Below are 24238 nucleotides of genomic sequence, written 5' to 3' on the forward strand. Positions count from 1 at the left end.
TTTAAGGGAAAGGTTCGTTTCTCTAGTGACCAGTAAAGGCCTCTGTCCTACACTAAATGCCAGAGAAGTTTTGTTTCCTGTAGCCATATTAAGTGCTTCGTTGTGGTTCAAGGACAAAATAGTAGGAGTTGACCTGTCAAGTTTTCTGGGCCAAGCTAACCCCTTCTTTTATTGAGCATAATTCGAATCTGACAGGTGACTGATGGTATCCAGTAAGGAAGCAAAGTGAGTTTGTTTTTAAGGTTCTGTAACAATTATTACCATTAAAAATAGATTAATGAATAACAAATGGCCTTAATTGAATCCATTGTTGTTTAATTCCTCTTCCTCTTGAACTGACCAGGCTGAGAACATTCAAGCTAGTACAAGTGGAGGTTTGCTGTATATAGGCAGCAGGCCTTTGGTTGAGATTTTGAATGCAGTAAAAATTAGTAACCGGTTTCTCTTAACTTTGGAATTCATAAAAAGGTCAGACTCACCATGGTTGTTTCAGCATCCTGCAAAGGCCAGGTAGCAGTAGTTTTCAGCTGAGTAGATTTACTATACTTATTAGCTACCTGCTTATCGTGTTGTCGTTCGGATCTTTTTATATTTACTAAAGATTGGAGAGATGTAGATAGATGCTTGCTCTTGACTTGTTTGACCTTCATGTTGAAGCATGAATAGATACAGCGTTTGTAAAAACAGAAAAACTCATCTTATAAGAATTTTCTTTTAAATCAAATCAAGTTAATGTATGAAGTGGTGGGTGTTTAAATTATCACAACTGGCTTTTGTAAGAAACTGAAACATTCTCCTAAAGCAAAAGCTTAAGGTGAAAACTCCTTTCCCAGCAGTCAGTGTGGGCCTTTAGAAGCCTCCTGGGACTCTAAATAGTTGACTTATTTATCTTTCATCTGGTATCTTGACTTTGGAAATGCACATTTGGTCCTATCAGTCATTACGGAGGCAGTATAATAATTACTGCTTTCTTAATGGCACTGCTTTCTTACCCCCTTAGGAACTAGAGGGTTTCTTTTCTTTCTAGGTAAAGATGAGAAAGGATAGACATTTTAAATTAATATTTTCCAAACTTACAGACTTAATGTCAGAAGAATAAAACTTAAGTTTGGGTCTTTAGTTCTCCTTAAGTTTTTTCTCTTTTATATTTGTCTAACATATATTCCTTTCCTTTCTTATTGCTAATAAAAAGATTCAAAAACTATTCTTACAGATTTTCTCATGTAGTCTTTCCTTTATTGTATAATTTGGGGGAGCACATATGATGAAATCATCACAAACCCTGCGAAGTTATAGTCCTTTTATTAAAAAGATTGTGTGTGTACCTGTATTTTTTTTTTTTTTTGTATACTCTTGAGCTGAAAGTCTTTGAAGCTCTTGCATTAGGTGCATGATGGGAAAGGAGGTTTCCTTTTTTCTACCTCAGACACTTTCTAGAAGTCCTTCTATTTGGTATAATGTAGTTCAATACGGACTTTATCTTGCGTCTGTAGTTCCAAAGAACTGTGTTCTTAGGTTTTAGTGTCCAGCTGGATGAAACGCTCTCTCCCTGGAGAGGCTCCCTGGAGTGGGAGGGCAAGCAGATCCTCTTGTGGGTGATTTGGAAGATGCGAGAATGTTTTTATCCAGAGGGCTGAGGTGGCATGAATATGAAGGTAGACTTAAAAAATCTGGATGATCACAATATGTAGGAGTTTGTGGTACCCAGAAGGTATACTAAATAGGGATCTTCTAGTGTATGTTGCCAAATTTATCAAATCATGAGTCTCCTAGGGTACAACTCTGTGACGTAGGAAATTGTATTTTTTAGTAGCACCCCAAGTGATGGCTGCTGCTCCCCAATTAAATTGTTTTTTTTATATCCCTTATAAAGGGATATAACCCTTGGGGACAGGTCATCAAGTCACCTGGCAATACCCTTGTAAAATAAAGAACCATAAAATTTGAGGAAGTCACTAGTTGATCCAAGCAGATTGTGGATGACACAGAGGTCCCCTTAGAAGTCAGTCCTTAGGGTGTTAGGGAGCTACATTCTTCTTCAATGGGATGACTGAGACTAGGATTTTGTATAGCATTCTGGTCAATGACATAAAACAGAAGTCCCAAAAATTGGATGACCTCCTGGCCTTTAGAGATGTTCCTGAGACTCCTCTGCTTGCCTTATCTCCCAGTTAACTGTTGCTCTGTACAATTTTGAGTTGCAAGTGGGGAGCTTCCGTTTTCCTCTGATGTACATACTCTTTCGGCTTTCGATAACTTTCTCCATGGAGGGCTATAGGATACTTTTTAATCCTAAAGGAGTAGGTTGATTACAACATGTTTGTTTGTTTCTCTTATATGGAAGTACTTGGCCAACTCCTCTTTGTATGTGGGAGGTCTCCAGGCAACTGTGAATAACTTTTAAAGGCTGCTAAGAGGTCAAGAAGTGCTTTGCTGGGTCTTGTTCTGTCTCTTTAAAAGCAGGCTTCTCTGTCTTGATTGGGTTCTAAGAGTATGTTTCTTCCTGGACTCTGTCTTAGGCTCTCCTCTGTTTCTTTGGAGGGCTGTTCCACTCTCCCTTTTTCCATTCTGTATCTCTAACCGTTATACACACTTAGGCTCCAGTCTGTTACTTTGCATGCAGGGCATATCTATTTAAGCATTCTACCTTACGCCATCTTCAAGTGCCATATGTTTGAAAGAGAATCTCATCATCCTGATTTTTCTGTATCCCCAATGCCTGTCGCGGTTCTTAGACTGTGTAATCCTGTAGTCATCTATTAACTCTTTTCTTCGTGGAATCACAGAAAGTGTCAAAAAATGGTAGCCATTTCCTTTCCTTCATCACTTACATCTAAGTAATCACCAAATCCTGTCATTTATTTGTTTGAATTTTTCCTCCTTCTCTTTTTCTTGGTTCTTAAATTACCACCACCTTCTATCTTCTCACCTCCAATTCATACTGAAATCTATCTTCCTCTGCCTGCCAGACTAATCTTGCTAATTATTCTTCATAAAATGGGAATTACTATACCAATTTCGCAGGGTTGTTGAGAGGATTAAAGATCTTCTTTGACTTATAGTTGGGGTAACATTCCAGAAAGTTGTAACATGTCATGTGTTGAAAACGGGTTTAATACACCAAACCTAACTGAACATCATTGGTTAGCCTAGCCTACCTTAAACGTGCTCAGAACACTTACATTTGCTTACAGTTGGGCACAATCATCTAACACAAAGCCTAGTTTATAATAAAGTGTTGAATATCCATGTAATTTATTGAATACTGAAAGTCAAAACCAGTGGTTGGCATGGGCACAGAATGATGGTAAGCATATTGGTTGTTATCCTCATGATTGTGTGGCTGACTGTGAGCGTTGGCTCACTGCTGCTGCCCAGCATTACAAGAGAGTATTGCTAGCCCAGGAAAAGATCAAAATTCAAAATCTGAAGCATGGTTTCTACTGAATGCATATGGCTTTCGCACCATCGCAAAGTTGAAAAATCGTAAGTCAAACCTGTAAGTTGGGGACCATCTGTAGATGTAATGTAAAGTATTTGTCATATTGTCTGAGGCAAAATAAGTATTCGGCAAATGGCAGTATAACATACTTATTATGTCCTTCTGAATTTGATTATCCTTCACTTCACCTCTGTATCCATACCATGGAAGCAGCAACGTGAAAAGTCAAAAATAGAGGAAATAGAGCCCTGTAAGCCTTGGTTTGAGTCTTAGACTTCTGCTTCACTAGTTGTGAGATTTTAGGCAAATTACTTGCATTCTTTATAGTTTTCACTTTAAAATGGAAACAATTATATTGACCACTAGGATTGGTAGGAGAATAAAATGAGAGAACTTATGTAGAGGGGGGATGCTTCCTTAACAGTTGCTATGCAAATGCTCCTTGTCTTTGTTCTTCCCACACTGTATTTGTAAATCCTGTGGTGTCTGAAAAACAGGTTTAAGAATTTTGGAGCAAGTGAGATGAGTATTTCCTCTCTTCTTCTTGCAGGTTAAGACCATCCACAGTAATGGCTGCGGCCTTACCCAGGACCCTGGGGGAGTTGCAGTTGTATAGAATATTACAAAAAGCCAATCTGCTGTCTTACTTTGATGCCTTTATTCAACAAGGTGGTGATGATGTCCAGCAGCTCTGTGAAGCTGGAGAAGAGGAATTCTTGGAAATCATGGCGCTCGTGGGCATGGCTAGCAAACCCCTTCATGTCAGAAGGCTACAGAAAGCTTTGAGAGACTGGGTTACAAACCCTGGCCTTTTCAATCAGCCACTGACTTCCCTGCCTGTCAGTAGCATACCCATCTATAAGTTACCAGAGGGATCACCAACGTGGCTGGGGATATCCTGCAGCAGTTATGACAGGAGTAGCAGTGCCCGGGAACCTCACTTAAAAATCCCCAAGTGCGCTGCCACCACTTGCGTGCAGAGTTTGGGACAGGGGAAATCAGATGTGGTGGGGAGCTTAGTGCTGCAGGGTATTGGGGAGTCCAGACTCTGGCAAGGCCACCACGCCACCGAGAGCGAGCACAGCCTCTCTCCGGCAGACCTTGGCTCCCCGGCTTCCCCGAAGGAAAGCAGCGAGGCCCTGGACGCTGCCGCCGCGCTGTCTGTGGCCGAGTGTGTGGAGCGGATGGCCCCCACGCTGCCAAAAAGTGACTTGAATGAAGTGAAAGAGCTGCTAAAAACCAACAAGAAGTTGGCCAAAATGATCGGGCACATCTTTGAGATGAGTGACGATGATCCACACAAAGAGGAGGAAATTCGAAAGTACAGTGCAATATATGGCAGGTTTGACTCAAAGAGAAAGGATGGGAAACATCTCACGCTTCATGAGGTAAAAAGCCCACATTTTTCTTTGTATGTGTGTGGTAGGTTTTGTTCCTTAGAGGTAAGTTGGGTAATATTTTGCAGCGAAGGAGATACACTCCCTGAAAGCAGTGTTAAGAACCTTTAGGTGTTCGCAAAATATGAACTCTTTTATGAAAATAGACCTTGTTTATTGTGTTGGGGTGTTTTTGCGTTGGACTCAAACATGTTGAGCTTTGGAACTACGGTGTAGGGGAAGAATTTAAGCAGGGAAAGCATAAAGTCTGTGCACTTAGAAGGCAGTTTGTATTTTAATGAAGAAATAAAACAGGGTTTTAAATACAACCATTTAAAAAGCATTTTTGTAGACATTTTTTAGAAAAAAAATTTGTAAAAAATAGCTGGAACTTAAAAGGAATTTTCAGCTAGCATAGAAAATAAAATTATATTAGATGAACGTTATTATTATAGGTTTGAAAATTGTTTTGGTTTGACATTTGGCATTCAAATTCTCATCATTGTATATTTGTAGCACTCTGTCCAGAAATATCTTCCTTAATTAGAAGAATGCATATATATCTCTTTTGCACGTACTTCCTTTCTCTTCTTGTCCATCTGGTCAGTGCATCATCTTTAAGATTTCACTCAAGCATAAGCTTAAGTCTGTTCTGATATGTTTTCCCACAAGTAGAATGATCTCCCTTTCCGTTTCCATTTTTATCCCTACGTATACTACTGTCATAGTAACCTCGGCACTTCATTGTACTTATTTGAATACTAGTCTGTCCCTCACAGTTTACTTTGGGTTCCTTCATGGCAGAGGTAATGTCTCATTCATTTTTATATCTTCAGAGTCTAACACACTCAATATGTGCTTAGAAAATAAACACATTTTCAAGAGTTAAAAAGGCGATTTTATTGCTGATTTTTTAAATAGCTTTTATCCTGTAAAGATTGAAAAAATGTTCAGTTGAATATAGTATTCCATGTAAGAAACGTTAGATTTTTCTCCTAAGATTTGTACTTTAACACAGAAAAGAATGTATACTTACTGCAAAAATATTCAGTCCTTACAAAAGGATGTAAAGTAATTGAATCTGTAAACTTTCAGATAGTTTTCTTTACACATACAAATAAGGGATCATATTTTGCACACTGTTCTCCAAATTCCTTTTTTTTTTTTATTTTCACATTGGTATTCCTTTTTTTTTTTTTTTTTTTTTAAAGTTTATTTGAGAGAGAGCAAGTGGGGTAGGGGCAGAGAGAGAGGAGACAGAGAATCCCAAAAAGGCTCCGTGCTGCCAGCGTGGAGCCGGATGCAGGGCTTGAACTCAGGAAACTGTGAGATCATGACCTGAGCGGAAACCAAGAGCCGGATGCTTAACCGACTGAGCCACCCAGGTGGCCCTCCAAATTCCTTTTTTTTTTTTTTTTTTTTTTCCAAAAAACTTAACAGTACACTCACAGTAGAATATACTGTTAGATATCTTTCCAAGTAAGTAAACGTAGAGGTGCCTTTTTAATTTTTGTGTTGCATTATATTCCATAATGTGAATGTGCCATTATTTATTTACCTGAACCATTCACTTGTTGGTGTCATTTAGGTCATTCTATTTTTTCGATACTATGTATGGTGGTACATGAATATTATACACCTGGTCCTTTACAGACAGACTCATGCATATTTTTCTATGGAATAGCTTCCAACATCTAAAATTATGGGATCAGAGAATATCTAGATTTAATATTTTAGTAGATACTGCTAAATTGCTTTCTGCAACTTCTATACTGCCATTACTATATGCAGGTATCCATTTCTCCACACTCTTGCTAATACTACAATATCATTCTTTTTAATCTTTGCCAGTCTAACAGATGAAAAATTTTCATTGCTCATATTTACTTTCCTTAGGGAGGATGAGTATCTTTCTATATGTATAATGGACATCCAATTTTATGTTCTTATCCTTTGTTTTAATGTTGGGGTTTTTCTTAGCCTCTAAAAAATTGATTGGATAGAACTTTTTATATTTTAAGGATATTAACCTTTTGTCTCACGTTGTAAACATTTTCACAGATTATCATTTGTCCTTTGACCTTTCAGACTCATTGCCATACTGAAGTTTGATTTTATGTAGTGTTATTTACTGATCTTGTCCTGTTTGATTTCATTAGTCTAACTCTCTATTCCTATACCAGTGTAGAGTTACATTAATTAGTATAGCTAAATAATATATTTTGGTATCTGGAAAGGCAAGTGTTCCTTCAGTAGTCTTGTTGCTTCTGTTTTTTTAGGTAGCCATATGCATTTCTCCTTTCAAATGAAATTTTTAATGCATTTGTTAAATTTCCCAAAATTTTCTGTTGGTATTTTTATTAGAAATTCCTTAAAGGTATGGATTCACTTGGGAAAAATTGACATATTTACAATAATGAAAACACCCATACAATAAGTATAGTGTCTACATATTCCTCAGTAATTTTATAGTTCTTTATTCACATATCACATAGGTTTTGCACATTTTTTGTTAGGTCAAGTACTGCGTATTATATATATGCATGTTAAATGTTTATTATATATTTAAATTTATTTTGTTTAATACAGGGTATGCAAATATATAGGATTTAAAAGGGATATAATTGTAAATGAAATTTTTTTCCCCACTTTTTTTTAATTACTATCACTGGCTGATTTTTGTATATTAATCTTTTTTTCAGCAATTTCACTACCTCATCTTTTTAAATGCTTTAGATTTTGATGCATAATGGAGCTCAGAATAAGGAAATTGGTTAGTAAAATGTCTTAAAGTAACAGCGAATCTGTAATTTGATATATGTTGGGCATATCCTTTTGCAATTGTTATATGTATTGTGGCCATACAATAACAGACTCACAAGGATTTAGGAATAGATCCAGAAAATACACTTAGTGTTATAATTCTGATACACTTTGACGTTTTCACTACCTATGAATTAATAGAGGAGTTGTTGTGGTTGTCATTAGTAGAAAACAAAGGGCAAAACATGTTGGCAGTTTTAGTTTCATGCTTTAATCTAGTTTTTATGTGATTTTTTTAAACATAGCAGATGAAACACAGAATTGAGCCAGTATTATTATCAAAGCAAACGTATGTTAAAGAGATGACTTTAATAAACCAAATCAACCTCACTTTTTTCTTTTAGAAGTCCTAACCTACTTTTAAAAGAGAGAAAAATTATTTCACACTTGGTTTTTGCTAAAGGGTTCTTTGCTTCTGTAGATAAATAGGTACAGATGGTATTTAGGTAATGAGATTATCGTGGGTTTCCCAAAATAAGAGAACACTCAAAATGAATGCTAGTAGGCTGAGATGTGGGGGTGGGGGCTTTAGAATATGTGGCTTGTATTTTTGAAACTTAGACCACTTGTTATTTGTAACTCAAGTATGTGAATCTGGTCCAAAATTATAGCTTAGGATAGATGTTTATGAATCAGGATGCTTCCTTCAAACTAGTAACCATTCAACAGCTTGGTGGAAATTATGAAATCTTGAGAGAATTAAAAGAGAAGGTGCTACATTAAGTGTACCATCTAAGTATGATAATTTCACATTTTCTCACTTGACTGTTTAAAATGAATGAAAGATATTTGAGTTTTTTCTAAATTCCTAAGATTAAAGAACGATACTGGTTTGTCTTCAATTTCCAAATATAGAAATACATGATTTACTGTTAATTCACTGTTCCTGTTTGTGAGTTTTCTTCATATACACGCAGTGGATACTGTTCTTTCAATCTTTCAAGACATAGAGCTGTATGTAGGTCTTTAGTGGATGAAAATCAAAAAGTTATCTACACCTGAAAACATTTTTTCAACTTTCTCAGGTACTTAAAATTCTTTTTTCTTGTATGTATTTTTATATTTGTTTCCAAATGCACTGTACATGGGCAGTAAAGAATTACAGAATTAATCATTGTTATAAACTTTTTTTTTAAGCTAAAGAATCAGCAGTGGTCTTAAGACCTGGTTATATTGATTTAGCATAATTCCCAAAGTTTTGGTATGAAGTTATTTTTTTCCAATTCTGATTACTTCTCTTTTTATTTATGATTTCGTACCCATGAACTATTTATATGTTTTTTTATTTCCAAATATGAGGGGTTTCCCTTAATTATTTTTCTGATGATTTTTAACTGAATTACAGTGTGGTCAGAACACAAGGTTTGCATGATGCCAAAGCTTTAAGATTTGTTGAGATTTTAGTTACAGTTCAGTATGTGGTGTTTTTTTATGTGCTTCTGTAGCTGTTGGTAGAGCGTTCTGTGTCTGTTTTAACAAGCTTATTAACTTCACTAGACCTTCTAAAGTAGTATTTTATTTCATTTCATTTCATTTCATTTCATTTCATTTCATTTCATTTCATTTCGGTCTGCTTGCTCTATCAGGAAGACTTTTGTTTGAAAATCACCTACTGTGATTGTGGAGTTGTCTGTTTCTCTTTGTATTTTGCAGTAACTATATCAATCTTTAATAACACATTTTGCTTTAAAAGCCTATTTTGGGCACACCTGGGTGGCTCAGTTCGTTGAGCATCAGATTTTGTTTCCGGTCATGATCTTGCAGTTTGTGAGTTGTGCCCCACATTGGGGTCTGCAATGACAGCCTGCCAGTGCAGAGACTGCTTCAGATCCTCTGTCCCCCTCTCTCTGCCCTTCCCCCGCTTGCTCTCTGCCAAAAAATAAATATTAAAAAAAAAGCCCATTTTGTTTGATATTAATACAAATACGTGTGCTTTCTTTTTGTTAGTAATCGCTTTATGTTTTCTGCATCCTTTTACTTTCAGTTTTTCTGAATCCATGTTTTACATACATCTCTTGTAAATACCAAGAGTTGGATTTCTTAAAAAAATCGAGTCAAATTTTGTCTTCTCACTGTAATATTTGACCTTTTTACATTTATTATAATGACTAATATTTTGAATTCATTTCCCTTATTTTATATTTCTATCCTGCCTCCCCCTCTTCAGATCTCAGGTTTACTATTTGGAATTAAGTTTCCTTTAGCCTGAGGTACATGTTGTAGAATTTCTTCAAAAAAATTTTTTTTAATGTTTATTTTTGAGAGACAGAGACAGAGTGTGAGCGGGGGAGGGGCAGAGAGAGAGGGAGACACAGAATCCGAAGCAGGCTCCAGGCTCTGAGCTGTCAGCACAGAGCCTGACTCAGGGCTCCAACTCACTAACCACGAGATCATGACCTGAGCTGAAGTTGGAAGCTTAATCGACTGAGCCACCCAGGCACCCCATATTGTAGAATTTCTTAATGAAAGCCTACTAACCTACCCCAACCACTGGAATATAGCTTAATTTTGCCCTCATTCTTAACTGCTGTTTATTCTGTGTATCAAATTCTATATTGTTATCTTCCCTTAGTAATTGAAGATACTTCCTTGGCTTTTGGTTTTCATTATTATGTTTGCAAGTCAGTGGTCATCTGACTACTGGCTGCTTCTGAAATCTTCTGTTTGCCTCTCCCTGGTTTTTTTCTCTCCTGATTTCTCAGTTTTTCTTGGTCTTTTCTTTACTGTATTATTCATGTCATGTTTTCAACTCTTTTTATTTCTTTAAATGAAATCTTTGAGAGCTCATTCTGCTGTCATTTCTGCTGATTATTACTTTTGATGCCTTGTTTCTTTGGATGTTTTATGATTTCTACCATTCATATTTCTTGGAACTGTGGGAATGTTTGGAGGTCTGGGAAGAAAATGGATTCTCCTAGAGGTTATTTGCTTTTGCTTCCACCAGGCACCTGTTTTCTGCACAATACAAGTCTGGGACCCCCTGAAAAAAATTCTCAGCCCACTTAGTGTGAATTAGGGCTAAAAATCATGTGAGGGCTGATTTGGAGTTATGAAATCTCCAGAGAGTATCTTCTGTTTTCTCCCACTCATAGTAACAAGGGTCAAAACAGGTAATTTCCCCAGCACTCTCCTGGGAGTACAGGTGTATTTTTAATTCAGGCTAATAGTGGGTATGTAGTGCTTTGGGATTTCAGCTTTGTGGAGGAGGGGTCTTAGATGCCTCACCTTTAGTGGATCCTGCGTTTTTCTTCTTCTCTTCCCAGAGAGATGTTCCCACACTTCAGGCCGTGAAGACTGAAACTCAGGGTCATCTGGTTTAGCAACTGTCCTCAATTTACTCCTTTGAGATACTGTCTTCATTCATTTGAGCCTGACTAACCCTTACTGTTGTCTTGCTGGCTTATTGATGCATTTAAGATATTTTTCCCCTCCATTTCATCCAACATTTTTTAGTTGTTTCCTTTGAGGGGGCCAGTCATTCCCTCCCTGTGCTGGAAAATGAAAGCCTTGAATGCCTTTGAGCCTCCCTATCACACAGCGTTCTCATGGTATTTTTATGCTAACAATACTCAGTGGAAAGTCAAATCATGTGATTGTTAAAGATTATAATTTTAACTACCAGTAAAGGAAATTTTAAGTCTAGTTATAAATGATAGAAAGCTAACTTCAAGAAATATTTTACATCAAGATTGAATGGAATTTTGGTGTTTTTAGCCACAAAAAGAGGAATTGGAGGAAGTAAACAATTACAATATTTTATACTTTTAACAAAATTAGACACTTGGAATTTTTAAAAAGCTAGTATGGTACTGCAGTGACTACTGTATTAGAGTATTTGTATAAGTTTTCGAAATATATCATAATATTTATTGATTTAATTATTAATTAGTATGAAGTCTAGAAAACACTGACAGAAAATACATTTTTGAGGGGTAACCTTGATAAGTCAGCTTCTTATTATAACTTGGAGTGGGCCATAGTTATTTCTGCAACCTCAGTTTTAATACCAGAGGTCTCCCTAAGAGCCTGGAGTGCTCAGTCTACTTTTTTTTTTTTATCTTTTAAGCCTGAATTCAAGTAGCGAAGGATGTGTTATGTTTGTTTGCTTTTTTGGTTCCTGATAGGATGGTGGAAAGAATACCAAATACTGTTTTCAGTTTATGTTGAAAGGTTATTTTCTCTGGTTGTACATAAGGTGGTACCTCTAAAGTGTTGTCAACTAAAATATCTTAATGACAATCAGAAGTTCTCCATACTAATTTAGGGTTATCAATACAGGAGAGACCAGGCTACATAAGAAGGAGCTTGAGAAGGACTTCAAGGTCATTGTAGCTACTACTAAGCCAAAATTGAAGTAAATTTATTTAGGAAATCATTCTTTAAGTATATTTCAGTTTTAGCTCCACTAACACTGTGCCTTTCAAAAGCACTTAGGGAAGAAACTGGTCTATTGATGATTCTTTAGGAAGAGGGGAGAAGACTGAAAATACATTGCTTCTATTACACTCTCCTATTCAGTTGTGGATTTAAAATAGGAAGCCTGGGGTTGGGGGGGAGGGTGTGCCCCAGCGCAGCTCAGTTGGTTAAGCAACCAATTCTTGACTTAGGCACAGGTCCTGATCTCACAGTGGTTTATGAGCTCAAGCCTCGCTTTGGGCTCTGCACTAACAGTGCAGAGCCTGCTTGGGATTCTCTCTCTGCCTCTCCCCTGCTCACTTACTGGCTCTCTCAAAATAAATAAATAAACATTACAAATAAAATAGGATACTTGGGTTTATTATAACATTGTCAGTAGCAAAATTATTTGAGAATAAGCCAGTGTAAATTACAGGTGGAAATCTGGGGAGGAGGATGTAAGGTATGTAATTTATATCATATAACATATTCTTTTTAAAAATGTTTTTTATTTTTTTTGAGACAGAGAGAGACAAAGCATGAGCAGGGGAGGGGCAGAGAGAGAGCGAGACACAGAATCTGAAGCAGGCTCTAGGCTCTGAGCTTCAGCACAGAGCCTGACACGGGGCTCGAACTCATGGACTGTGAGATCATGACCTTAGCTGAAGTCGGATGCCTAATCGACTGAGCCACCCAGGCTCCCCTATCATAACATATTCTAAATGGTTTCAGTACTTAAGTGGAAAAAATAAAGCTGTTAGACTAAATTACAGGAAAACATTTATGTATTATTAGGGTGTGAACGGAATTTCTATGCTTGGCACCCAAGACAAAAATTATAAGGCTGATGATAAACTGAAAAAGGAAAATACCTCTGCACATGAAGAGTAAATGTTCTTAAGTTCCTGAAGTCCATAAGAAACAAAATAGTTCAATGGAAGAAACAGGCAACTGCCATGAGCAAGCAGATTTTAAAACAACTTAAAAACATTAAAAAAGGTTCAGTTTTATAGTTAAAGAAATGTGAATTGTAATCAAATGTCACTGAAAATACATTAAATTGGTAAAACTTTTAAAAGCAAATAACCAGTGTTAGTTAATTCTGAGTAATGGATCTTCATATAATTGTTGCTAGCGTTATGATTTGGAGCAATTTTTCTGGAGAGTAATTTGGTGAAATATGTAAGTTTTAAAATGTAGTATGTTTTGTGGCCTTACGAGTTTATTCATAGGAATTTATTCCAAGAAAATAATTGAATATGTGTGCAGAGATATACAATTAAGAATGTTCTTTGCAGCTTTCTTTGTAGTACATGAAAAACTGGGGAGTTTAATGTTCAGAGTGAGGTTGATTTAAATAATATATTACTCTTAACTATAATGGAATATTTCTAGTTAGTAAAAATGAGATCATAAAGAATACTTAAATTCATTTATCAGTTTACATGCCACGTGCTGATGTAAACAAACCACCTTTCTGCCTTAATACGTGATGTACAAAAATGTAGCGTATGTGAGAAAAGGCAATTGCAAATCTATATTCACGTGTATGTTTATATGTTCACAGACAGATAGTAGACTATATACATTAAAATGTTAGATGGAAGGTGTGCATTCTGCATTTATTTTCTTCTTTTGCTTCTATTTTTGAAAATTTAAATGCAGATGATTTTTATGAATAAAGTGGGATGCCTGGGTAGGGAGAAAGTAAATGCCTGCCTTTTTATGAAAGGAAATCAAGAACTAAGAACAACTTTGTGCCACGTGTGTCTCCTCATTTATCTCTTGTTAAAATCCCTTGAAGTAGTTCCCGTTTTGATTATCCTGTTTTTGCCTCTGAGAAAACTGAGGCTCTGAGAAGATTTTACATGCCCAAAGTCCTACAGATGCTAAGTGATGGAGCAAGACTCCTCTCAGATCTGTCTGCCATCAAATCCCATTCTCATCTTGCCATCAGTCATGTGTGGAACCAGCATGTTTCTTGCTTTTTAAAAAAGTGTGATATACCTCTTCGCAGTTCCCTCCATCAATTTAAGTTGGTAAAATTATGTGAAAAAAACTTTTTCCGATTTATGAAAAAATTAATAGGTTTTGAATTTAAAAGGTAACATTTGCTACTTTAAATTTCATTACAGAATGTTTTGTCAGGTAGCAACTCTGTATTGGCATTATTTAACACTTTGATGAAAAAGTAGAATTCGATGAATTTTAGAGAATTACTGACTCCAAGACAGTGATTTTCCTTTTTGGCCCTAATTTGTGATAACTCTGGTACTAAGTGATTTGATAAATATTTAACTCCAGTCATCTAATTTTTATTCCTTTCTAAGAATTTTCATATCCGTTCACTTTGAAAAATATGTCAGACCATGTATACTCATTTTTAGTTAGGGGAATGTTATCACCAAATCATATCCTATCCCCTGGCTTTTCATAAAAATGAGATACAGAACATTTTTTACTTTTTATTTTTATTTTATTTTGCTTACTTTCTATAAATTCTCATACCTAAACAAAAGTATTTTAAGCCTATAAATACCTAAAACCAAGATGACTATTTTGATTAATTTGAGTCCTGAGAGATGGTAGATGATGTGATTTTCTTGTGAAATTAGGCATTAGGACTAATAAGGAATAAAGAAAGGCCTATCCTGATTTTTATAAATTACGGTCTCATTATATAATGACCTGACATTTTTATATCCTTAAGTGAAGCATTTTTCACACTGGTGAAATGAGGGTGTTTATAACTTTTAAACTTGGTTTTGGATCCACAGCTCACTGTTAATGAAGCGGCTGCTCAGCTCTGTGTGAAGGATAACGCCCTGCTGACGAGAAGAGATGAACTATTTGCCCTGGCTAGGCAGATTTCTCGAGAAGTCACCTACAAATATACCTACAGAACCACCAAGTAAGTGTCTAACTAATTGGCAATATTTTTACATTGCTTTATGGGAGTAGGACATTTTTCCAGACATTGCTAAAGTGGTTTTTCTTGTTTTGTTTAAATCCTCTTTTGTCTTTCTTTTGAAAGGCAGTTCCCTAGTATTACAGCATCGTTCTGGTAGTGGTTTTAGACGTTCTTCACACACAGATGCTTTGGTTTTGAGTGTGAGGATGGGATTTAGTCAGTCAGCATGTGTAGGCTTTTTTGTATACTCACTTACCATATGAACTTGTTGAACTCTCTGAGGAAGCAAAGGGGTTCCTTTTGCTGCAGGGTGTTTGCAAGCTAATGAGATTAGCAGAATAGATAAAAAAGACTCCATTGATGAGTATTTAAGGGAAAATTGAATGATACCAGATGATGTGGAATATGGACATGTAAAATATGGAAGTGCAATATGGAATATTTGAAATAAAAAACTTAATTGTTGAAAAGCAGTGTGGCTTTAAAATTTGATATTATTTATATATTATTATATATTATTTATATATTATTTATATATTATTATTTATATATTATTTGATATTATTTATATCTTATTCCTCTTATCTCATCCTCACTTAAACCCTAAGCAAAATGGTTGTAGTACCATTTTGATTGTATTCTTCAGTTCCACATGGACCCTAACTTCTCGTTCACCATCAGTTGTGTGTGCGACTGCTTCTCTGAGGAGATGCCAATGACCACTGGCATTGGAGTAATTGAATGTGTATTCAGAAACCACATCCTGAGCACCCTCCCCGGCCCTAATAAATCACAGTTTCTGGATGGAACCTTGGAATCCACATTTTCACAAGTATCTCAGATTATTCTGGTGCCTGCTCCAGATTGAAAAACCACTGTTGTAGGCATTTGCTGTCATTGTCATGATTTCCCCCTAGCTCCTAGCAGCCTCATTTGCTACCCTGCCTAAAGAAAGATCCCACATGTTTACAAACTGACACAAAGTAAAATTCTGCAGACTAAATGAACAAGCTAATCAAGAGCTGATTCAGTGATATATTTATTTTTTTCACTGTATTCTACAAAATTTCTGACTGCTTAATTTAATTTTTTTAATGTTTATTTTTGAGAGAGAGACTGAGCACGAGTCGGGGGAGGAGCAGAGAGAGACAGAGGGAGACACAGAATCCAAAGGAGTCTCCAGGCTCTGAGCTGTCAGCACAGAGCCCGACTGAACCCATGAACCTCAAGATCATGGCCTGAGCCGAAGTCGGATGCTTAACTGACTGAGCCACCCAGGCGCCTCTCTGATTGCTTTATTCAAATGATTTGCTTTAATCAGAGTAATACATATACAGGATTTAGGGAGTCATGCAGTACACAGGGCTTATGATGAAACTCAGCAGTTTCTCTGCTCCACACCTTCCCCCTTCTGAGTACCACATCACATCTTAGAGGCAGCTGCTTTCAACAGTTTTTAGCTATTTCTTATAGTATGTACATTTATATGTTTTTTAAGTTAAATATATTTTTAAATATATAAGACTTTTACATCATGTGAAAGTCAAAACCATGTGAATATGTAATATAAAAAAGTTGCACTCTGGTTCTTGTCTTTTTACCCTCTTCCTCTCCTCAGTGTGTAAATGGTTTTATTAGGTTTTTTTTCAGCTTTCTAGTGTATGTTTATGTACTTGCAAACAAATATAAATATATTTTCTCATTTTTACCTTTTTTCCAAAAAACAATAGGCAGCATATATTTACATTATTCTATATCTTGCTTTTAACATATCTTGGAGATCTTGTCGTGTTAGTACGTACACATCTAGCATTATTTTTTGCATCTGCATGGTATTGCATTGTGTGGATATACCATGATTTATTTAACCAGTCCCCTATTGATGGATACTGGAGTTATTTCTAGTCTTTTATCATTATAAATAGCACCATAATAGATAACATCATACGTATTTTGTTGGTTCTGAGATATACTTTTTTCTTTTTACATTTTAACGTCTTTATTTTGAGGGATAACTTAGAATTGATGGCTTATTGTAGTTTAAGTGGCCATAGTATTTCAAATATCTGTAGGTACCTTTGGGAGATTTCCCAGAAGAGGGATCTGTAGGTCAAGGGAAAATGCCTCTGTAGTTTCAATAGATAGACAAAATGTATTTTAATCTTATGTAGCCTTAAGCATTCATCTTAAAGAGCCACTGGTCATTTTATCCTGAAGTGTTTCTACTGATTCATAAAAGGATATCATGCAGTGTAAACCTCCTTGATTTTTTTTTTTCTTTTTCATTATGTGATCATTACATACTTATTAAGTAATTTCTTTGTGGGTAGTTCTTAGGTAGGGGCCTTTTAAAGTGTATAAGTGTGTCTGCGTATTTTTCTAATTTTATTTAGAAGTGATAAAAAGTCTCTTCTTTATTATGTCCATGTTCACTATGAATCTTTTACTTCCAGTGTAAAGGTTCCAGTGGTATATGTTTTGGTGGAAGTTTATAGATTGAGATGTCTTCAGGATAAAATTTTTTACCTTCTCAAGTTTTTCTCTTCAGGTCAAAATGTGGAGAAAGAGATGAATTATCTCCGAAGAGAATTAAAGTGGAGGTAAGATTATGCATTATATATTTTCATGCTAATAATGTTTATTTACTAATTCAAACCAAAAAAAAGGATATTCCATGAACAAGTGAAAAATGGGAATTTTGGAATCTTTAAAACAATATAGAATTTTGTTGCTTTGAAGTATCTAATTTGAACTAGGAAACTGAAGAAATTCTTAGAAAACAATGATGAGATTGATGTCCAGTCATTTTATTACAGCTTGATATGTCAGTGGGTGTTGCTTATAGATTTAAAACTCTCCTGGTTACATGATTTCTTTCTTTTTTTTTTTTTTAACTTTATCTATCTATCTATCTATCTATTTTTTTGAGAGAGAGAGAGCACAAGCAGGGGAGGGGCAGAGAGAAGGAGAGACAGAATCCAAACCAGTCTCTGCACCATCAGCGCAGAGCTCAATGTGGGGCTCCAAGTCACAAACTGTGAGATCATGACCTGAGCCACAATCAAGAGTCGGACACTTAAGCAACTGAACCACCCAGGGGCTCCAAATGATTTCTTTTATAATCTTATTTACATCATTTAGTCATCTTATCAAATACATTTAGAGGAGCCAAGGTTTATTTATATTAACAATCTGAGAGAAATGACAATTTAGTAGCTGCAAGTAATGGAGACTTGCCTATAATTAAGCCTCTTAGAGGATTGTGGTTGAGGCTGTCCCTTCAGATTTTAGGCTTGCAAGAGGTAAGGTGGGAGTTGAGCAAGAAAAACGAGCTTTTGTTAGGGCTGTCAGAACTATAGAATGGTTTCAAAACCACTGTTCCTTAATTTGGAATAAATACTTTTTAAAGGCCAGTCTGAAGCAGAGTAGAAATTTGAAGTCAGAGAGCTCCTTCCTTTTTTTCTTGGGCAGGGGATTGACAAGGGGGGGAGGGGAGGGGGTCATTAATTCTCTTAGCCATCCATTATTTAATTTCAAGTTCAAACAAATAAACTATGTTTGACTATCCTAAATTCTCTCATTATTTTAACTAAGCATCTGTTTGGACTAATCTTTCAGCCATACCAAAGCCACAGTTATCTTTTAAAAACATAAATCCTGGGGCACCTGGGTGGCTCGGTTGAGCATCCAACTTTGGCTAGGATCATGATCTCACGGTTAGTGAGTTCGAGCCCCACATCAGGTTCACTGCTGACAGTGTAGAGACTGCTTCCGATCCTCTGTCCCCCTCTCCCCCGCTTGTGCTCTGTCAAAAATAAAAAAATAATAAAAATTAAAAAAAAAAATTACAAAAGAAAAAAAGAAAGAAACAAACAAACATAAATCCCTTCCTTGCTTAAATCTTTCCAGGGCTTTCTACTGTACCTAGAATAAAATCTACACTTTTTCCTGAGGCATCTAAGATCCTCTATGATCTGACTCTAACTTTGTATCTCTGGCCTCATCTGCTACCACACTTCCCCATTCTTACTGTGTCCCAGCTACACTGACCCACTTTCTGTTGCTGGAACATGCCAAACTCATTTGTGCCTCATCACTCACTGTTTGTTCCCCTACCTAGATCTTTAGCTCTTCACCTGGCTTTAGCTCATAGCTGAGAATTTGCTCTGACATACCTGCTTCCCTTTCTAAAAGGGCACCTTTACCTCAAAATCACATTCAGGCTCATTTTCCTGGTTTGTTTGTTTTCTTTTTTTTTTTTTAATTTTTTTTTTTCAACGTTTATTTATTTTTGGGACAGAGAGAGACAAAGCATGAACGGGGGAGGGGCAGAGAGAGAGGGAGACACAGAATCGGAAACAGGCTCCAGGCTCCGAGCCATCAGCCCAGAGCCCGACGCGGGGCTCGAACTCCCGGACCGCGAGATCGTGACCTAGCTGAAGTCGGACGCTTAACCGACTGCGCCACCCAGGCGCCCCATGTTTTCATAGCACTTACTGGTACCTGAAACTATTATGTATTTATTTTTATTATCAGTCTTCCCCATTAGATGAGAGTACAGCTCTTATCTGTCCACTACTTTATACTCAGATTTTATAATAGTGCCTTGCACTTAATAGGCACTTAATAAAATCTGTTAGATGAAATAATGAATGGCCATAGTTAAGCATCTTTGATTTCTTAAAAACTTTAGCCTAAAGCAGTGGTTCTTGAAGAAGGGAAGAATTTAAAACGTTGTGCTTATATTTGTAATCAACCTCTTATTAGGTCTTGAGTAATGTTTAAGATGGGTTAGCTTCAGATACTATACAAAAAAAATTGTTCAAATGATCCAAAAGTAACAAACCTATACAATTTTTAATTTTATTTGAGAGAGAGAACATGCAAGTGGGGTAGAGGGACAGAAGGAGTATTGTATAGTATACAAGACTTTTCATCAAGTATTAATGCTTTGTCTAGATCTACTTTCTATGTGGCTACTGCGAAGGGGAGAGTTTCTGGCATGAGGAGAGATTAAGGGAGGCTCTGTTGAGTAGATAACTGTTTGAGCTGGTTTATTTTATTTTTAAAAAAATTTTTTAATCTTTATTTATTTCTGAGAAAGAGAGAGAGTGTGAGCGGAGGAGGAACAGAGAGAGAGGGAGACACAGAATCCAAAGCAGGCTCCAGGCTCCGAGCTTTCAGCACAGGGCCCGATGTGGGGTTCGAACCCATGAACCGCAAGTTCGTGACCTGAAGTTGGACGCTCAACCAACCAACTGAGCCACCCAGGGCTGGGTTTTAAAATAAGGGTAGGATTTCAGAAGGTAAAGATGTGGGGTGGAGGGTAGAGTGGCATCACAAAGGTAGTCTATCTAGCATGGGCAAAGACACAGAGGAGAAAATCCTGTGCATTTTTAGAGAACAGTGAGAACAGTTTGTTCAGAATATATGACTGACACCAAGGACTTCATAAGTACAACTAGAAAGATTTTAGAATTCTTTGAACATAGTGTTTCTTATTTCATTTGAATTACTAATTCTCTATTAAAAGAATATACTATAAAGATAACCTTAGTACGTTGTAAATTATAGCAGATTACTAATTACTAGGTCCATATGAATGAGAATTTAGTCTTTAATTTTCATGTTTCTAAAATCCTTGACAGTAACCAATTGGCATACATGCCAAGTTGCTGACTTCTTTTCATTTTAAAAAGATAATTAAGAAAAAAATTTTTAAGCTTATTTATTTTTCTTGAGAGAGAGGGAGAAGAGTGCATGAGCAGGGGAGGGGCAGAGAGAGAGGAAGAGAGAATCCCAAGCAGGTTCTGCACTGTCAGCACAGAGCCTGCCTGCCCAACACAGGGCTTAAAGTAAGGATCCTTGAGACCATGACCTGAGCCAAAACCAAGAGTTGGACGCTCACCCAACTGAGCTACCCAGACACCCCTTAAAAAAGATAATTTTTATAATGAACAAAAAGAAATGTAATGTCAGTAGATAAAATAGAAATGACATCACAAATAGACACGTAAGGGAAAGAAAAAATTTCTTGCATGCCATTATCAGTGCATTAGGATAAACTAACGAAACTAAACGAAAGTGTTTTCTTGTTGCTGAATTATGTAATTTCCTGAACTGTTTGTGAAGGATTGGCTAGAAGTTTTAAAATCCTTGTCTGATATTTTTCCTCTTATTATGTAGTGAGTTGTTCCCTTTTAAAGATTTTTTTTTTAATATAAAATTTATTGTCAAATTGGTTTCCATACAACACCCAGTGCTCATCCCAGCTGGTGCCCTCCTCAATGCCCATCACCCACCCTCCCCTCCCTCCCACCCTAAAGATATTTTGTAATGGTAGTTTTGAGAGTGTGAGCCAGTGCGAGTGGGGAAGGGTCAGAGAGAGAGAGAGAGAGAGAGAGAGAAAGGGAATCCCAAGCAGGCTTCTTGCTGTCAGGATGGAGCCCGGCTCTGGGTTCTATCTCAGGAACTGGGAGATCCTGACCCGAGCTGAAATCAAGAGTCAGACTTGCAACAGACTGAGCCACCCAAGCACCCCAGTTGTTCCCCTTGAAGGATAGTTAGCTATTTATTTGATTGTTTTTGTTTAATACAGGATACGTATTGTAGTACTCAGCATAATCTGCTGTCCTTAAGTAGCACTCCTTTCTACAGGGAAAGCTTGACATTAAAAAACCTACAGATTTTAGGGGCGCCTGAGTGGCTCAGTTAGTTGAGCATCTGACTCTTGATTTCAGCTCAGGTCATGATCCAGGGTCATGGCATGGAGCCCCAGGTCAGGCCACCCCACACTGAGTGTGGAGCCTGCTTAAGATTCTCTCTCTCCTTCTGTCCCTCTACCCCACTTGCATGTTCTCTCTCTCAAATAAAATTAAAAAAACAAAACAACATAAAGATCTTGAACTTTCTTTCTGTAATTCCTAGAATAATGAAGTGGACACAGAGGAAAAAGGTTGCTAGCTTGGGGAGGCCTTAGGGTAACTCAGTGGAGCCTCTAGGGAAGGCACCTCTTCAACCCTGTAGGTTAGTAAGCAAGGCTTGGGAATATTTCTCCTGTCAAGGCTAGATGAATAACTTGTCCACCTGGAATACAACCCTTTGTGTAAATCCACTTTCAGCTAAAATAAAAATGAATTATGTTTATTCTTTCCTTTTTCATCAGAAACCCCAAACCTAATTTCTGGGACACTTGGAAAAATAACTGCTTTTTCCTGAATGTATTGTATGCCTGTCCCTGCTAGGCATTTGAAATTCATGATCACAAACCTTCCTGTCTCTCATTATATGGAGGCTTTATGATTTCTGTGTATAGCCAAGGAGACCCCCATGAAGTCTCAGGAGCCTGCTCAAGTTGCCGCATTGCTATCTAGTGGCAGAGCCAGGGCTCCTAATCTAGGTCTGACTCCTAAACTGCAAAGCAGAACTACCTTCCTGGGTGCTCATGAACCTTGGCTATAAAAACACTGTTAGAATTATACCTTTTCTCCTGCTAGTCTGGTATGAAAAGCCAAGCGTGTATAGCAACTGAAGTCTTTGAAGAAAGGGGAAAGGGTGGCAGTTACCATTTTCTGTTTCAAGGAAGCTTATCTGAACAATTAAGTTTTGAGTAGAAAATTTAACAACATAAATTACAAAATGTATTTAAATATAAGACGTTACCATTTGTCAAACTAAATGCTTAGCATGAGGAAAAGCACTGTTTTTGGAAGGAGGTTAAACTGAGTAAATCAAGAAAAATTAGCTTGATTTACGTATACTGTACCTATGACAGTGTGTTTAAGACAGCTTGACAACTAAAGGAGGTGAAAAACCAACAGCCAAAGTCCCTGGCACTCATATCTTTCCCTCATTTTTAAAAAATATTAATTAGGGGCACCTGGGTGGCTCAGTCGGTTAGGTGTCCGACTTTGGCTCAGGTCATGATCTCACAGTTCGTGGGTTCGAGCCCTGCGTCGGGCTCTGGGCTGACAGCTCAGGGCCTGTAGCCTGCCTTGGATTCTGTGTCTCCCCCTCTCTCTACCCCTCCCCTGCTCACACTGTGTCTCTCTCTCAAAATAAAGATTTAAAAAAATTTTTTTTTAAATATTAATTAAAATAGATTTCAGTTGATAGCCTTTCTTTTTCATTAAGAACATAACATGTTCTCAGAACAAACCCTGTCATTACCTTCAGTGTTGTAAGTAGTGTCTTGGAAGAGAGGAAGGATATGGTGGTTACTGTTCCAATCTCATCTGTAAGTTTTCTTCGTTCACTGACATTGCTGGAAACTAGGGAGAGAGATGGGAGGTGACAGCATTCCTGATCCTGTGTGGGCTGGGAGTGCCAAGCAATCAGAGATAACTGCATGAAAGAAATGCAGTTTGTTAATAGAGTCCAGAAAGTCAGAGAATTGGGGTTTTGAAGAAGAAAGACTTAGAGGAAACATCTGCTAGCAGTTCCAGGGGGGTGGGGGTGGGAGAGGGAGGCAGGGGGAGGGAAGAGGGTCAGAACATCCACCTACGCTGTTACTAAGCTATTGAGAGAAAGCTGGTCTAATTTGATGTAGACTCTTCCCCTCTGGATCAGAAAAACAGAAGCATTACAATCTGCTATTCATATAGAAAGTGTGAGTAGAAAAAAAAAAAAGGAAAATGCACGTGTGAGGCTGAGAACATCTGTTGGAACAAGTCATTTTAAAGACAGCTAAGCAGTGGCTTTAAAGCTTGCCGGTATTTGGTGGGAAAGTTGAGGAGGAATGGGGGTGGAGACCAGTGGGATGAGAGTAATTAGGTCACGAACAGCATCCCACCCTGTGTCTTTTATTTTCTCAGTGCTCAGAATCAGAGTCTCACCAGTAAGGGAACACTGTGATTAATGGCAGCAGCCAAGAATATGACATGAAGATAAATTGCTCATAGCGTGGTACAGCTGGTTCTTGGGAAAAAAGCTTGAGAGACATATAACAAAAGTCCTGCACCAAACATAATATGAAAGACACCAGTTTCTTGGGAATGTTCTCACTTTTATTTCTAAGCCACATATTTTGGGTACCTGAAACCTAGATCATGTAGTGATAGCTCCTCAGTCCTGTATTTTTCCGTAAAGAACTATCAAAGACTGTGGGAGAAAATCAGAATGACTAACGTCTTCATTACAGAGACAGACCACTCATTACTTGGATATTGTTGTTTATTGCTTATTGCATGTTTTTACGTCTCTTTATTAATGAAGGAGCAGTGTCCATTTCCCAAAAACTTGCGCATACATGTAGAGTTTGAAGTTACCCCTTCCAGCTTTTCCAAATTCTCA

The 24238-nt window shown here is 37.1% G+C and overlaps 1 protein-coding gene across 3 annotated transcripts in view; it reads left to right on the top strand.

Annotated features, from left to right (window-relative positions):
* NAB1 (NGFI-A binding protein 1) overlaps window positions 1-24238 on the top strand; it is a 43078-nt gene that overhangs the window by 6310 nt on the left and 12530 nt on the right. For all 3 annotated transcript variants that reach the window (XM_053215439.1, XM_053215440.1, XM_053215438.1), the window contains exons 2-4: window positions 3993-4830; window positions 14814-14947; window positions 17496-17547. In XM_053215439.1, the coding sequence (XP_053071414.1) occupies window positions 4012-4830; window positions 14814-14947; window positions 17496-17547 (1005 nt within the window). In that variant the 5' untranslated portion in view covers window positions 3993-4011. The remainder of the gene's footprint in view (window positions 1-3992; window positions 4831-14813; window positions 14948-17495; window positions 17548-24238) is intronic.

This window comes from Acinonyx jubatus, chromosome C1 (genome assembly GCF_027475565.1).
Source record: "Acinonyx jubatus isolate Ajub_Pintada_27869175 chromosome C1, VMU_Ajub_asm_v1.0, whole genome shotgun sequence".
Lineage (NCBI taxonomy): Eukaryota > Metazoa > Chordata > Mammalia > Carnivora > Felidae > Acinonyx > Acinonyx jubatus.